Below are 14,531 nucleotides of genomic sequence, written 5' to 3'. Positions count from 1 at the left end.
TAGTTGGCTTATATTTATAGAATTAAAAATATAATTTAACAGTATGAATCTTACAAAGATTAATTGCAGTAAAGTAATATATATTTATGTATTATATGAAATATAAACCACCAAAACACAGTAATGAGATAAGTTAACCATACCACATTAATTTAAAAAAAAAAATTATATATATATATATATATATATATATATATATATATATATGTGTGCATATATATGTTTTATTGGTTAAGTTTTCATTGTACTTACTTTTTTTATGTTTTTTTTTTTTTTTTTAGGGAGTTACATATTGTGGTACAGGATCAAAAGCAAATAATTTAACAATGGATAATGTACCTTGGCACGAAGAAGTCATATCATTTGCGGAGAAATTAGTCGCTTTATTACAAGATTATGATATTGCTTCTGAACATGAACATTCTAATTGTATTCTTATAGCAAATAAAAAGGTATTTTTATTTCATTAAAATTTTAGATAACTAAGATCACTCATTACCTGCAGGTTAGAAAAATATCTTACAATCTTGGAACTTCTACAAAAATTTGTTCTTTGTTAAAAATTATTTTTTAACAAAGATAATTGGAGATAATTCAAAGCTTTCCTTGGGTACTCAACAATGCATCCAGTTTATATGTGTCTTTGCCTATTGGTATGTGTATAATCTTTTAACAGATTACAGTATTGATTGCACAACATTGCATTAATAAGTATCTCTACCATTATTTTTACAGTAGTACCTAATAATTACTTTTAACGATAAATTAGATAATATGAATTATTTTTATCTTGGAAGCTGTAACTGTTGGTCTTTTGATATATGGCATAATTTAAAATGTATGTTAAAAAAATTTTACCTATTTATTTCTATTGCTAAAACTTCTGAAGAACATTGGTAGATCACACGCATATTCTTTGTTGTCTATAGTCTTAATTGAACACACTGTTATCAGTATAGTTGTGTATATTTCAGAGTTTTTTAAATAGTGTGATGGCTGTTGATGATACTACATTTGTATACATTTATTTTATGTGTAAAATTGTCTTTTTTAGTTTATTATTAAATCATTTTGTTGGGTTTGCCTTTTTATACTTAACAATTTAATATGAATCTTTTTAAAGGAGGTAGGACTGTGTAGGAGGTAGGTAGCATGTGTGTATTTGAATTTTATGATAATGAAAATAACCATTCTGAAGATCTGATGATTAGCAAAGTTACAATGATGATGACGACAACTGAAATTTTTATTTTAGTTTTTTTATTAATACATTTTAGATGATTTACCAAAAGATAATTAGAATTTATGTACTGATAATAATATGTATTTTACTATAAAAAATGTGTATTATAATACTGGAATAAAACTTGCTGGAGATTAAAATTAATAAATTTTAGAACAAGGTGTGTTGGGTTTGTTAAAATGTTAGCAAAAGATTCTCCTTTAATTATATGTTAATCAGAATTTTATAACTTCTTTTCTTATGAAATGACTACTTTACTAGCAAAGGTTTATATATATATATATATATATATATATATATATATATATATATATATATATATTAATTACATTCCTATTGTTATTTTGATGTTAGTAGTTAAAGTAATTTTTCAGATAATAAAGATTTTTAAAAATGTCTGTAATATTCTTATCCTTTTGTTTCAATATCATTATTATTTGTAGCTTTTGCAACTCCAATTTATTTTTCCATCCAGTCTTCATTTTAAGTTCTAGTCAATGCCATCATCTTGTGTAATATGTGGTCTGTTCAGGAAATAATCAAACTTTATTTTTTTAAGCTTTATTATTAATTTTACAGATTATTGGTCCTTGCCCCTTCAAAGTACTCCTCTCCCCCTATTCACACACTTTTCCTAGCAGTGTTTCCACTTCGCGAAGCAGTCCTGGATAACTTCATTTGAAATGGCCTGTAAGGTCCTTGAAGAATTTACTTTAATGTCATCAGTAGTCTCAAAACGGTGCCCTTTCATCACTGATTTTAATTTTGTAAATAAGAAAAAATCACAAGGACCCAGATCTGGAGAGTAGGGAGGTTGAGGGAGAACAGATTTGATTTTTGGCACAAAACTGACAAATTGACAAAGCTGAATGTGCAGGTGCATTGTGGTGGTGCAGGAACCTTGAGTTGTCTCGCCACAGCTCTGGTCTCTTTTTACAGATTTTTTCGTACAACCATTGTAAAACACCTTAATAGTATGCACAATTCACAGTTTCACCTTGAGGCAAGAATTTGAAATGCACAATTTCATTAAAATCGAAAAAACAGAGAGCATCACTTTGAGATTGGATCGAGACTGATGTTCTTTCTTGAAGCATGGAGATCCTTTGCCAATCCATTGTGATGATTGAATGTTAGTATTGATGTCGTAGCCGTATACCCAGCTTTCATCTCCCATTATCATCCTTTGCATGATCCTTTTCATCATCATTGGCTTGTTCAAGAAGTTGCCAACAAATATCCACTCTACGTTCTTTCTGCTGTTGCAGTCATCAAATGAGGAACAAATTTTGCTTCAACTCGATACATGTTCAATTTTTCTGTCAAAATGTCTTTGCATGATCCAATTAAGATGCTAACATCTTCTGCAAGTTCTCTGACAGTCAATCAGCGATTTGCTTGTACCAAATCATTGATTTTCTGAACGCCAGTGTCATCAGTTGAAGTCAAAAACCTTCCTGGTCAGCGGTCATCTTCAGTTGATCTAACGATCACTTTTAAATCATAAAAACCATAACATTGCTGTGACCCAGAGATTTTGCATCATCTTTGTAAGCTTGTTTAAAAAGTTGAAATGTTTCTGTGAATGTTTTCCCTGGTTTCATGCAAAATTTTACATTGTATTGTTGCTCCCAATAATCGCTGCTAACACTCAAATAACAATAACATGAAAACTAAATGAGATATCAACAATCCAAGAATATCTGGTTACAGAGTAGGTTATGTTGAACACATTACTGCCATCTGCAGATCACTAAATATTCCCGTTGATGCTAATTAAAAATATTTGGTTATTTTTCGAACAGACCTCGTATATTTATTCACCTTTAATTGACTATAATAATTTTAATTATTATTTACTAAACATTTAATTCTTTACTTAGAGAACATATAACTCTGTTTTAGTTCTTTATCAATGAAGAGTGGTGGACATGGATTGATTATGATAAATTTTCAAAATTAGTCCACGAATTTTATGATTCTGAAGGAAAGAAAACATTTACAGCTGAGGTATTTATAGATAACTTTTATGAATTTTTTATTTCAGAATTTACTTTCTGATATTTCACATATTCAAATTACTATTCAACTATAGGTAAAATATGCATCTGATTAGTATTTGTCAGTGCATGGCTACTGTTATAGTTGTATTAAGAACTTAACAGGTTTATCCCTGCTGAATAACTACAGACTAATATAATTGTGACATATAACATTTTATGAATGAAATGAAAAAATTAAATTACATTAAATTCTGTCTTTACATTATCAAGAGTTTTTATCTACCACATTTTTATAAAAGATGTTCTAAACAATGCATTTTCATATTCAGAAAGTGCAACATCTCCAGCCTGGTGACTACGTCAGCCGGCTGCAGTTTTGTCAATGGGTTAATAGGAATCAACATTTAATTCCATTTATACTATTTTCGGATGAAGCTACTTTCACTCGTAACGGAATAAACAACACACAGAATGCGCATCGGTGGTCTGAAGAAAACCCACATGCTACAGTAGAAAAAAATTTCCAGCAACGATTTTCAGTGAATGTTTGGTGTGGTATCATAGATGACCAATATATGGTCCTTTCATACTACAACATCATGTCACATGGAGAAATTATCTGGAATTTTTACGTAATGAATTTATGATATTGCTGGAAAATATCCTCTTAGCAAAACGAATTGAAATGTATTACCAACTTGATGGAGCTCCTACACATTTCACATTTCTTTTTTTGTAACTTTCTTCTAAGTTTTCGTTGGTTTTGTTGTTAACAAAAGTCGACATATTTAAAATTTTATTTCTTTTTTGTTGACATTATTTACATCAATCTTCTTATAATTAAATTCTCTACAATTTATGTTTAAAAAATGTACGATTTATTGCCAATTTAACAACATTATCGTACGTCAAAGGTAAAAAAATGTGTTTTTTGACCCTATTTTTGGCGTTTTACATGGTATATCTTAGAAACTAAGAGAGATACAGTTCTGGGACCTATTTTTTTCGATTTCCCAGCTCAAAAACCATAAGAAACAATTGAATTTGCCCCTTAATTGACCTTCCCAGAATTTCAGAAAGCCTTAATTTACCCAGAGGAACTGAAACTCGGGCGAAATCTTTCACCCTGTATAACTCGCTAACGAAGCGTTTTCGGACCTATGTTTATATGAACTTTTTTCTTATTTTTAGCCTCTAGAATGAGTTGTCAAAGTATTGCCCTATCCTCCTGAATCACCCTGTATGTATGTATATATCATGGATATGTTAAATATCCATTCTGTAAGTGTTAGAAAATGTTACTGGCTGTCTGATTATGTATGACATACATCACTATACAGCCAGGAGAGTTTTCAGTGGCTGTATACTACATCACAAGACACTGAAGAATTAAAATATTTTTCTTTTTTTCAATTTTACAGTACTAGCAGTTAGATAATTTGTTTTCACAGAATGCCCCAATGAAAAACAAATTAACGTTGTAGTCATAGTTGGTATACAAGATGCTTTATTTATATCTAGAATTAGATACAAGGGATACTCAGAAATTAACTTCCAGTCCTCGGTATTGCATGAAGTGGGGTTAGTGATACTTTCTTTGCGTAGTTGAATAGCCCTTCCTTGTGGTTCTAGTAGTATTATTGGAAATATCACTCACTTGTTTGTTCCTGTAAAACGCTTGTTCAAAATTCTGCTGACTTTGAAGTGCATGCCATCATCTATTTCCTTCACACAAAAAACTTATCAGCTGCTGAAATTCATTATGAACTTTGAGCAGTATATGGAGGGAATATTATGAGTGACAGTGTGGTTAGACAATGGTGCCGTTAAGTTTCTGGAAGGTCGAACAAACATTCATGACAATGAATAAAGTGGTTGACCCCCAATTGTCACAGATGAGTATTCCACATCGATACTGTTGCAAGTGTTGATGTGAAAATTTTTGATTCACGATAACAGAAGTATCAAAATTTTTTCCTCGCATGTCATGAATAGTGCTGTGTAAAATGATAACTGAAAACAAAACAATGCGACATGCTGAGTTCTGGCATTATTTTTCTTCTTGGCAATACTTGTCTGCATACTACAGTATGCACTCAATGCCAAATCGACATTTTCAAATGGGAGTTGTTCTACCATCCTCCATGCAGCCCTGATTTAGCTCTTAGTGATTATCATCTTTTTCCAAAAATGAAGAAGTGGTTAGTGACAAAGTATTTTGAAAACTATGAGGAGTTGAAAAACGTTGTTACTGCCTGGCTTAATTCACAGGCAACAAAGTTTTATATTGAGGGTATTCAAAAACCTGTTTACAGATGTGATAAGTGCCTTTATTTTTACAAAGGCAATTATGTAGAAAAGTTAGCTATAAGATGTATATAATAAATTTTTAATAACGAATCTCTACTATCGAATAGCCCTCAAATATAGTATTTGAAACCAATTCCATTGTACATAATTTTTTAACTAGGGACTGTTATAACTTCAAATAGCCTCAAAGAAAATATTGCAACTAGACAAATTTGGGAAAGTTAGTGGCCACTGCCCTCCTCTAACACTTAGTTCTGTAAAAACCACTTGAACATGTGCTAGTAAATTAATGTATGACATATTCTTCAGATTTATAGGAAGAAGCCATTACATTTATGTATGTATGTATATATATATATATATATATATATATCTTCTATACAGCTTATTTTTCTTTTCATTGACGTAGATACCAAGGGAAGTATCCTGGAAATTAGTAGCTGTGAAGTAAACATAGGATGCCAACAGCTGAGGTTTAACATTTAACAAACTGTTTTTTTATTGATCATTGAATTCAAACAAAGCTGGATGCAGATTTCATTACATTCTGCAGGAATTTATTAGTGGCTAATGTTCATAGAAGTTAGTGTATATTAAATAAAAAACTATAAAATATTAATGGCTAGTGCTCATAGAAGTTAGTGCATATTAAATAAAAGACTATACACTATTTCTGTTAATGTTAGCTAATTGGTGGTAGTTATCAGATCACATTGTTGGTAATTTTTTTCTGAATTGTAATATTATAGTTAACACATTTAGAATATTTGCTAAAATAAATAACTCTGGGGATATTTAAATTTGATCATTATATTACATCCTCCAGTAAAAAATTTATGTTATGAATAATCACTTCATCACATTTTAAATTGATGAGTCAGAAATATGGCAGCTATCATGTTATAAACACTATAACTTGGCTACAGTAGTGCATGATATGCACTATTTGGCAGCCCAACATGAGGATACATGTCACAAACCAAGTGGCCTGTACATGTCATGTCTAAGAGAGAAGTTGAGTAAAATGGTTTTCAGTTGGCCTTCATTAAACCACCTGGTTGGTCTATTGGTGAACGCGTCTTCGCAAATCAGTAAATTTGGAAGTCGAGTGTTCCAGCGTTCAAGTCCTAATAAAGTCAGTTATTTTTACACGGATTTGAATATTAGATCGTGGATATTTGTGTTCTTTGGTGGTTGGGTTTCAATTAATCACATATCTCAGGAATGGTCGAACTGAGACTATACAAGACTACACTCATACATATCATCCTCTCATTCATCCTCTGAAGTAGTATCTGAATGGTAATTACCAGAGGCTAAACAGAAAAAGAAAGAAAAGTTGGCCTTCATTAAGTTGAATTTATTATTGCAAAACCATTGCAATGCAGTTTACATTAATCTTCAGAGATTCTATTTAAAATTGTGACTGGATATAGTGAACATCATTATCTTTGGAGAAAACAACTCTAATACCTTTTTTTATCTTAAATGCTTTTCAAAGCATTAAATGTTCTCAATTATTTTTTTTAGTTAAAATGCATTAGCCACTAATCATTATAATGTAGAGATCTTGCGTAAAATTATAAACTTTAGTTGTGCTTAGGAAATTGTTTAAAAATGGTTTGTTCCATAGAATTTTTCCTTTCTTTACACCTTTCACATTCGGGACACTACACCCTGACCTGAAATGGTCAAGCTGTTGTAGAGCAATCAGATAAACAGGATTTAGGTAACTGAAAATTGTTTTGTTCTTGTAAATTAATTACTAATCTCACATTTTGTTCTGAAACAGTTTCTAACACATTATGCGCTCTATTCAGATAGTTATCATAGTAATTTATTTTATTAACATGTGTTGTATGTTATAATAATAATAATTGTGTTTCCATTATAATAATTTGTATTTTCTTTTTTTTTTAAGGATTATATGTTTAAAACACCTTCTTGGGCTGTATTTGGAGCAAATGAAAGAGGATTTGATCCTGTCGAAACTAGATGGCACCGTAATTCAAAAAGAATGTCAAAGGACATTTCTGGTTGTTAATATAAAGAAAATTAAAATTTGTTAACATAAATAAAAAAATTTACAAATTTAATGTTCAAGTTGTGTATTCATATCTCATAAATTATAAAATTAAGTTAGTAATAATTGTAGTTTAATAGCAATCTAATGTAGAACTGAGATGTTCTGCAATAATTGCTATAATTCTGAAATGTGCAACTACCTAAACTTCCTTGAATGTTTGATATAATTAAAACTTTAACTACAAAAATGTTTTTGACAATTGATTACAATTCTATATGATGTATCTGTAGATGTAATCTCGCTATTACACTTTGTAATATGAACCAGTAATGTAACAAGGTTTTACTCTATATGTTTTAAAAATTCAATTGGCTAATTTGTTGCGAAAACTTGAGTGGGTAAAGTATCTTGTATTCACATATGACCTGTTAGTTTTTCAAATTTATAAATTTTTTGTGGTTCATTATTCATTATTAATTGTATGTTGTAGCTTTACCTATTGACTAATTAACATTATTATGTTCTTGTTCCCCTAGTTTTCTGACTTTCATAAAGTTTTATTTTACACTGCATTTTTCCTTGAATATTAAAAGTAGAAATATGAACAAAATTTAATTCATTTAAAACAAAAATTTCTTCATTAAAAATGTTTTTAGACCTTTCACAGTGCAGTGCAAGATACATCATTCAATTATGTTTTTTAAATTATAGAATTACTAGCTTTTACCCACGGCTTCGCTCGCGGTGAACCTTTAAACGAAATACGCGAGCAACTATGTCATGTCGATCAGTGGCTTTTTGCTCGGGCATTAGCTCTTTAGTTACCTCCTGCCATGAAGGATTACAGGTAAAAGTTACAAAGAGGTCAGGCCTGCCATAAGTTCGTACATAAGCGAACGCATCTTGAGTGTATTCATGCAGATAACGGGGACTGTTCACAAAAGTAGGAGGTAGAATAACCATCTTGCCTATGTTGTTAGGTCTAATGTTGTTAGTCTTCATCTTGTAGATGAATGTAATTTTCAGCTCGTAATTTCGTCTGGTTTATAGAAATGTAACGAAGGTGTTCGCTCTCTACTTTAATATACATATCTACCAAGAATTGATGAAAGAGTTGCCTTGACCGCGAAAGGAGATTGAAATTGTGCTCTCGAAGCATCATGAGATACGCATAAAAATCCATGCAGGAAACTTTTTTATTGGGAACTGGCTATCTTGTTGTTGGATTAATGACTGGAATATTGAAATGATATCCTGGCTCACCTTTACTGAAAATTAACGGGTACTGCAAAGCATCATAAAATTTATGAGTATCGGCTACGCGTTTCAGCGTATTATCATGTGCCCGTAACACAACGTCTCGTGGAGAGCATGAGTCACCAGTAACCAAAACAGCAACTTCATTGATCATTGGTGCATTATAATGCCTCTCATGTTCACCACATGGAGTCCGATCAGCATGAATGACCACTATGTAATTATCTGGAGGCCAGTTTTCTATTGCACTTTTAAAGGTATTTACCAACAAATTATGGCTGTGTAACATTTGTTAAATTTTCACTACTGTATCTCTTTCGACTCCTTCAATATACTGACAACAACGGTTTACTTCATTTTCTTCATCACCCATAAAGTACACCTGCAAAAATTTATGCTGTTCATTATCTGCTGGAAAACGTGATCCAATTTGATGATATATCTGTCCTTGTACAGTAAAAGTTGGTGAAAATCCGGGCATTCTTATCACTTTATCTACTCCAAAGGATGTCATTTGGAAGCAAGAGGTATACTTTCTGATTTTACTTAAAAATTGCTTAGACTCATCTGTAACACTTAAATATAGAGTTTTCAAAGGCTCCTCTGGTTCACCAAGTAAAGGAAGCGAAACTTTACCACTGGAACAGCTCATTCCAGCAGTTTCATCTTTCCATTTCAAAGCATCGCAATGCTGACATTTTTTATTCATTGAGTCAATACCAATTAAAGAATGCTTATGGTATTCAAGTGAAGGGTCATATTGAAATAAAGAGTTATTAAATACAGACCAATTGTTACGCATGAAATTTTGACGGCATGCGATTTGCATTTCTGCATGAACGATTCTTCTAGCCTGCGATTGTTCTGGAGTTTCTCTCACTCTTAAAGCTGCCTGCTGTTCAGCTTGTCTTTCTAAACGAATTTGTGTTTGAATTGGCGTTTCAGCTGCTCTTAAGGTAGCTTTGCGTTCAGCTTGCTCATCTAATCTTTCTTGTCACTGAGAAGTTGTTTCACCAGCCCTCAAAGCACATTGTCGCCTCGCTTGTTGTTGTCGTCTTAGTCCTGCGTGAGCGGAAGGTTCTTGAGTTCGAGCAACTTTTGCCGCTTGGGCCCGTGATGAATCCCTGGACAAGTTAAATTTGTACTTCGAGGCATTTTAGAAAAAAACAGAGTAAAAACTGAAAATAGCGTTAGAAGTAAAACAATAAACAGGCACCTAACCTCAAAAACAGGAAAAGTTTTAGTATTGCTTAGAAGTGACAGAAGAATAACAATAAATATAGAAGGATTTGAAAGAGCAGAAGCACTATACTCAATTGAATAGTGACTTGACCGTCGGTATTACAGTGTTGGATTGGCACTTTATTTAATTTACTTACTGGAACACCAGATGGCATTGAATTTGGTCAAATTTTTTGTCGGACGATCATATTTACCCTCCCAATAAAATGTTTTTTTTTTTTTTTTACTAAAAAGTGTCATATGTCCTTCAAAGTACCTTTGAGAATATGTGTACGAAGTTTCATGATGATCGGTTGAGTAGTTTCTGCGTGAAAGCGTAACAAACAAACAAACTCACATTCACATTTATAATATTAGTAAGGATAAATGCGTGTATTTATTTTTTATTTTTTTTTTTAAGATCATAATGGATCTCATTAGTTCATTTTTTTGGCAAGTTGGTAATTTGTTGTTTTTCAGCTTTTCTTTTTTGCCAGTAATTTCTAAGGGTTTCAGATCTTGCCCTTTCTTGTTCAGAGTACACCCGGCTTATTGTTTTCTTGAGTTTTGATAGGAATCTTGTTTCTTTATTTTTTAATTTCCTATAGTTTCCAGTTTTCGTTTTTAGGTTTTCATGGGTTATGTCTAATTCCTCCATGTCTTTCTGTACTTCGTATAACCAGTTTGGTCTGCTTTTCTTGTTCCAGAAAAGTTTGATTATCCATCTGATAAGTCTGGTCTCTTCCATTCTGAAAATATGTCCTAGAAAGGAAATTCTCTTCTTTCTAAATTTATTAGTTGTCGAGATGATCGTTTTGTAAATCTCTTAGTTTGTAATAATTCTCCAAATCCCGTCTTTTTTAATGTTTTTCCCGATGCATCGTCGTAGAATCTGTCTTTCAATCTTTTCCAATTTGTCAGTAAACTTTGTCTGGTACGGTCCAAATATGGTTTCGCATCCGTAAAGTATTTCTGGTTGGATAACTGAGTTATAATGTCTTTATTTTATATATATATATATATTAAATGGAATTTAAACTACGAAAATGCAGTAAATAGATAAATGGATCAGTTAAATTTACCATATTCCATGAATTGATTTTCATGGATCCCACATCTTCAGTTTGTATTTAATTCTATACATTAAAATAAATATTTTTTTTAAATTTTAGATTTGTCAAAAATATTTTGTTTTATAAATTTTAAAGTTATTATGGATGAATATGCAAATTCTACTGTCCAGCCCTGGAATGATGTAATATTTAAAATCTTATATTTTCCTTTGTTCTAATACCATTATTACCAAAGTTAGATTGTGTTTTATTGTTTTTAATTAAATCATCATCTCCGAATATGATTTGGTGGTTCATCAATTTATATTTTTGTCTTTCATTGAAATATTTTTCAACTTTTGTTACTGTTTGAGAAATTCATATTAAACCTAAACTACCCTTAAACCTAAACTTATGTTTCAGGTACAGAAGTAATCTTATTTTTTAATTCCATGTATTTATTGTATTTGTAAAAAAAAAATTTTAATTATTATTATTTTTTTTACATAAACGTATTTTTATTTGTACATATACAAATCCATTTTTTTCTTCTTTTCTTTTGTAACTTTTATATTTGGTGAACTGATTTTAATGTAGCAACGTCATAAAATATATATTTTATTGAACTGTTAATTAATTTATTAAAATAAAAATATTAATAAATTTTAATTGAAATTTTCAAAACGTATACAAGGAAGTTGAAACAGTAATCTCTTCTTAACTCTGTCACCATGTATATTGCTCAAGTTTTCTCAGTAAAGCAGAGGGGAAAAATAAATTGTTTTGCATAAAATAACACTTTGTTGACCTCAGGATGAGTTTTCAGTCCAGAATGATAACACATTACAATGAATATAGTTTATGTTTAGTAATAGGTGAGTTCCATAACTTTCTTATGGGTCAAACTGTAATTATTGGGTACTTTTTTATGGGTAAAACCTTTAGAAATTCAAGAAACTTTAGTCTGGAATGCTTAGTAATTAGTGGTTATCCATTTTTTAAGAGTTGTATGTCAGAAGATCAGTATCCTGAACAGTGAGAAAGACATTTATTTCATGTGGTAATGATTTCATTTGTGATGACTTATTTAAATTGTTGAATGGCTTCAAATTTCTGTGGGCAGTGCTGTGCTTAATTGTGTTTAATAAAAGTTTATAAAATTTTATTCTGTATCATATATGCTCTAATGTCACAGAAATCACTACTCTTGTAAACCACATCAGTGGGAAACCATGATTTCATGGGAATCCCACACTTTCCTAACTGTCCCTCTTTTTCACTTACTAGAAGAACATCTTGAAGGAATATGTGTTATTAATATTAACACTGAAGAAATAGTCAAAATATTCTTATAGGAACTTGATGGAAACTTCTGCAGAGAGGCTTTTGATAAACTACTTTGTTTTTGGAACAGATGCTTATCCAGTTTTGCATTTGTACATAACTATGAAGAAAAAATGTATTAAATTAAAAATAGATATTAATGTCTCTTGTATTTGTGTTTATTTATATTTACTAATAATTTAGAATTGACCCAGAGACAGATGAAGAGGAGGTCAAGGTTCACATCATACTGCAGAACCGTAATAAAAATAAAATAAAAAATGTTTATTCTCTCTATTGTAAACAACAATATTGTTTTCAGAACCAAAATTTCCCATTGCTTATTTACATTGTGGTTTTAGCAATATTGTATGTGTCAAGGTAACAACATCAGGTTACCCCATGGAGAAAGTTGAAAACTTCAGAACAACTCTATTTAAAGATATATTTTAATACTTCTTGAATCTGGTAAATTTTAATAATATATACGATGCTAACAATTCAGGCACATAATGAACTTCCTACAAGAAAACATTTCTGTGCCTCCTTACTGACAGTTTGTTCATTTACAATATATTTTTTAATGTACTTCTATTTTTAGATTATAAAATCATGTATTCTAAGAAATATCTATGTTGTTTCCACATGGAATTTTAGAAGATCTGAAAAATCGATATCTGATTTTTAAAATCAATTGCTGCTTTAGTCCATCAATTTTTTATTCAAGATTTTGTGCGTTGCACAAGACATCTAAGTTAGTTCTCAAATTTCAGGCTGACCTAATATGAAAATGGATATTAATTCAATTGCAATATCATTTTTTAAACTTTATTTTAGTGAATAAAGATCAAATGAGTTTTTCCGCAAGTACAAAAAATGAATAAAGAAATCAATAAAGGTTTGTGCCTAATAAAATTTGGTCAGTTACAACATTTTAAAACTCAACGTGTGTGAAGTTATCCTATATTCATAATTTGCATGAATAAATATTTTTCCCCAAAAATTTTAAATAAATTGACTGTTTAAAAAAAAGGATAAAATAGAAAATATGATAAAGTAATTACAAGTAAAGTGATCACAATACAAGTATTCAGAACTCTCACCTGATTTTCTAAATAAAGATCACTTGTGGAAAAGAACTATAATTCAGATGTCTCCAACAGATCTTTAAAATTCTTTCACTTAAAATATTCAACTCTGTACTAGTCTGAATTTATTCTGCAGTACCACATAATACATAGAATTATTTTGAATGTATTAAACCATTATATGACTGCAACAAAGTGGATATTTTTAGCATTACTGGATGAAAAGAAATTTGCATTTTACTGTCGTATAGCCCAAGTGTGTACAACAACCAAGAATGACTTCATCAGGGTAATTATCTAATTCTCATAATTTTCATAGCAATATTGTGTAATGACTTGTTAATAATGGCCAAATTTTCACTTTGGCATGCTGCTTACAACTGATATTTCATAAATATGTTTGTTCATTCTGTTGGTGGACCTTTTAATTTATTTTGATTCTGTGAGTTTGCATGAAAAAACAAAACTGCTAGTGGCTGTTCAACAAATTTTGGTTTTCCTACTACTATTAAAATCGGACTTACATAGTAGAATTCAGCCATTTCTAATGGATTAATGTTGGTTATTTTCTGTATAATATGTATTGATATAGGAATAAGTATTTGTTTTATATCTTGATTAGGACCTTTAAATTAGTCATTTTATACTTATGGAAATCAAAGTTGTGGATTCAAGTTTTTACTATATAATATTACAGAAAACAGTTAAAAGACAGATATTTGATATCTTTTCTGTTATTGATAAATGTTGAACTACTTATTATAAAGAATGAAATAAAGTCCCTCTAAGACTCTTTACAGAAAAATCACAAACTAGATACAATTTTGATAGTTAAAGATCAATATATATATATATATGATATGCTCACATACCTCACCACTCTAGCCTCACACGCAGTTGCCACGGGAAGCCTGTTATTGATAACATAAATTAACAAAAAAATTAAAATAATTAACATAAATAAAAATTTATGTTAATTTTTATTTAACATAAATTTAATTCTATTAT

The 14,531-nt window shown here is 30.4% G+C and overlaps 1 protein-coding gene across 2 annotated transcripts in view; it reads left to right on the top strand.

The window, feature by feature from the left end:
• The window catches only part of LOC142323777 (S-adenosyl-L-methionine-dependent tRNA 4-demethylwyosine synthase TYW1-like), a 44,281-nt gene extending 36,629 nt beyond the window's left edge, over nt 1-7,652 (top strand). Inside the window, exons 10-12 of one of the 2 annotated variants that reach the window (XM_075363975.1) lie at nt 282-452; nt 3,149-3,253; nt 7,478-7,652. In XM_075363975.1, the coding sequence (XP_075220090.1) occupies nt 282-452; nt 3,149-3,253; nt 7,478-7,600 (399 nt within the window). In that variant the 3' untranslated portion in view covers nt 7,601-7,652. The remainder of the gene's footprint in view (nt 1-281; nt 453-3,148; nt 3,254-7,477) is intronic. The other variant, XM_075363976.1, reaches the window with a different exon arrangement.
• Nucleotides 7,653-14,531: the final 6,879 nt, after the last annotated feature.

This window comes from Lycorma delicatula, chromosome 4 (assembly GCF_047948215.1).
Source record: "Lycorma delicatula isolate Av1 chromosome 4, ASM4794821v1, whole genome shotgun sequence".
In the NCBI taxonomy this organism is placed as follows: domain Eukaryota; kingdom Metazoa; phylum Arthropoda; class Insecta; order Hemiptera; family Fulgoridae; genus Lycorma; species Lycorma delicatula.
This window is presented reverse-complemented; position numbering and strand designations above follow the sequence as displayed.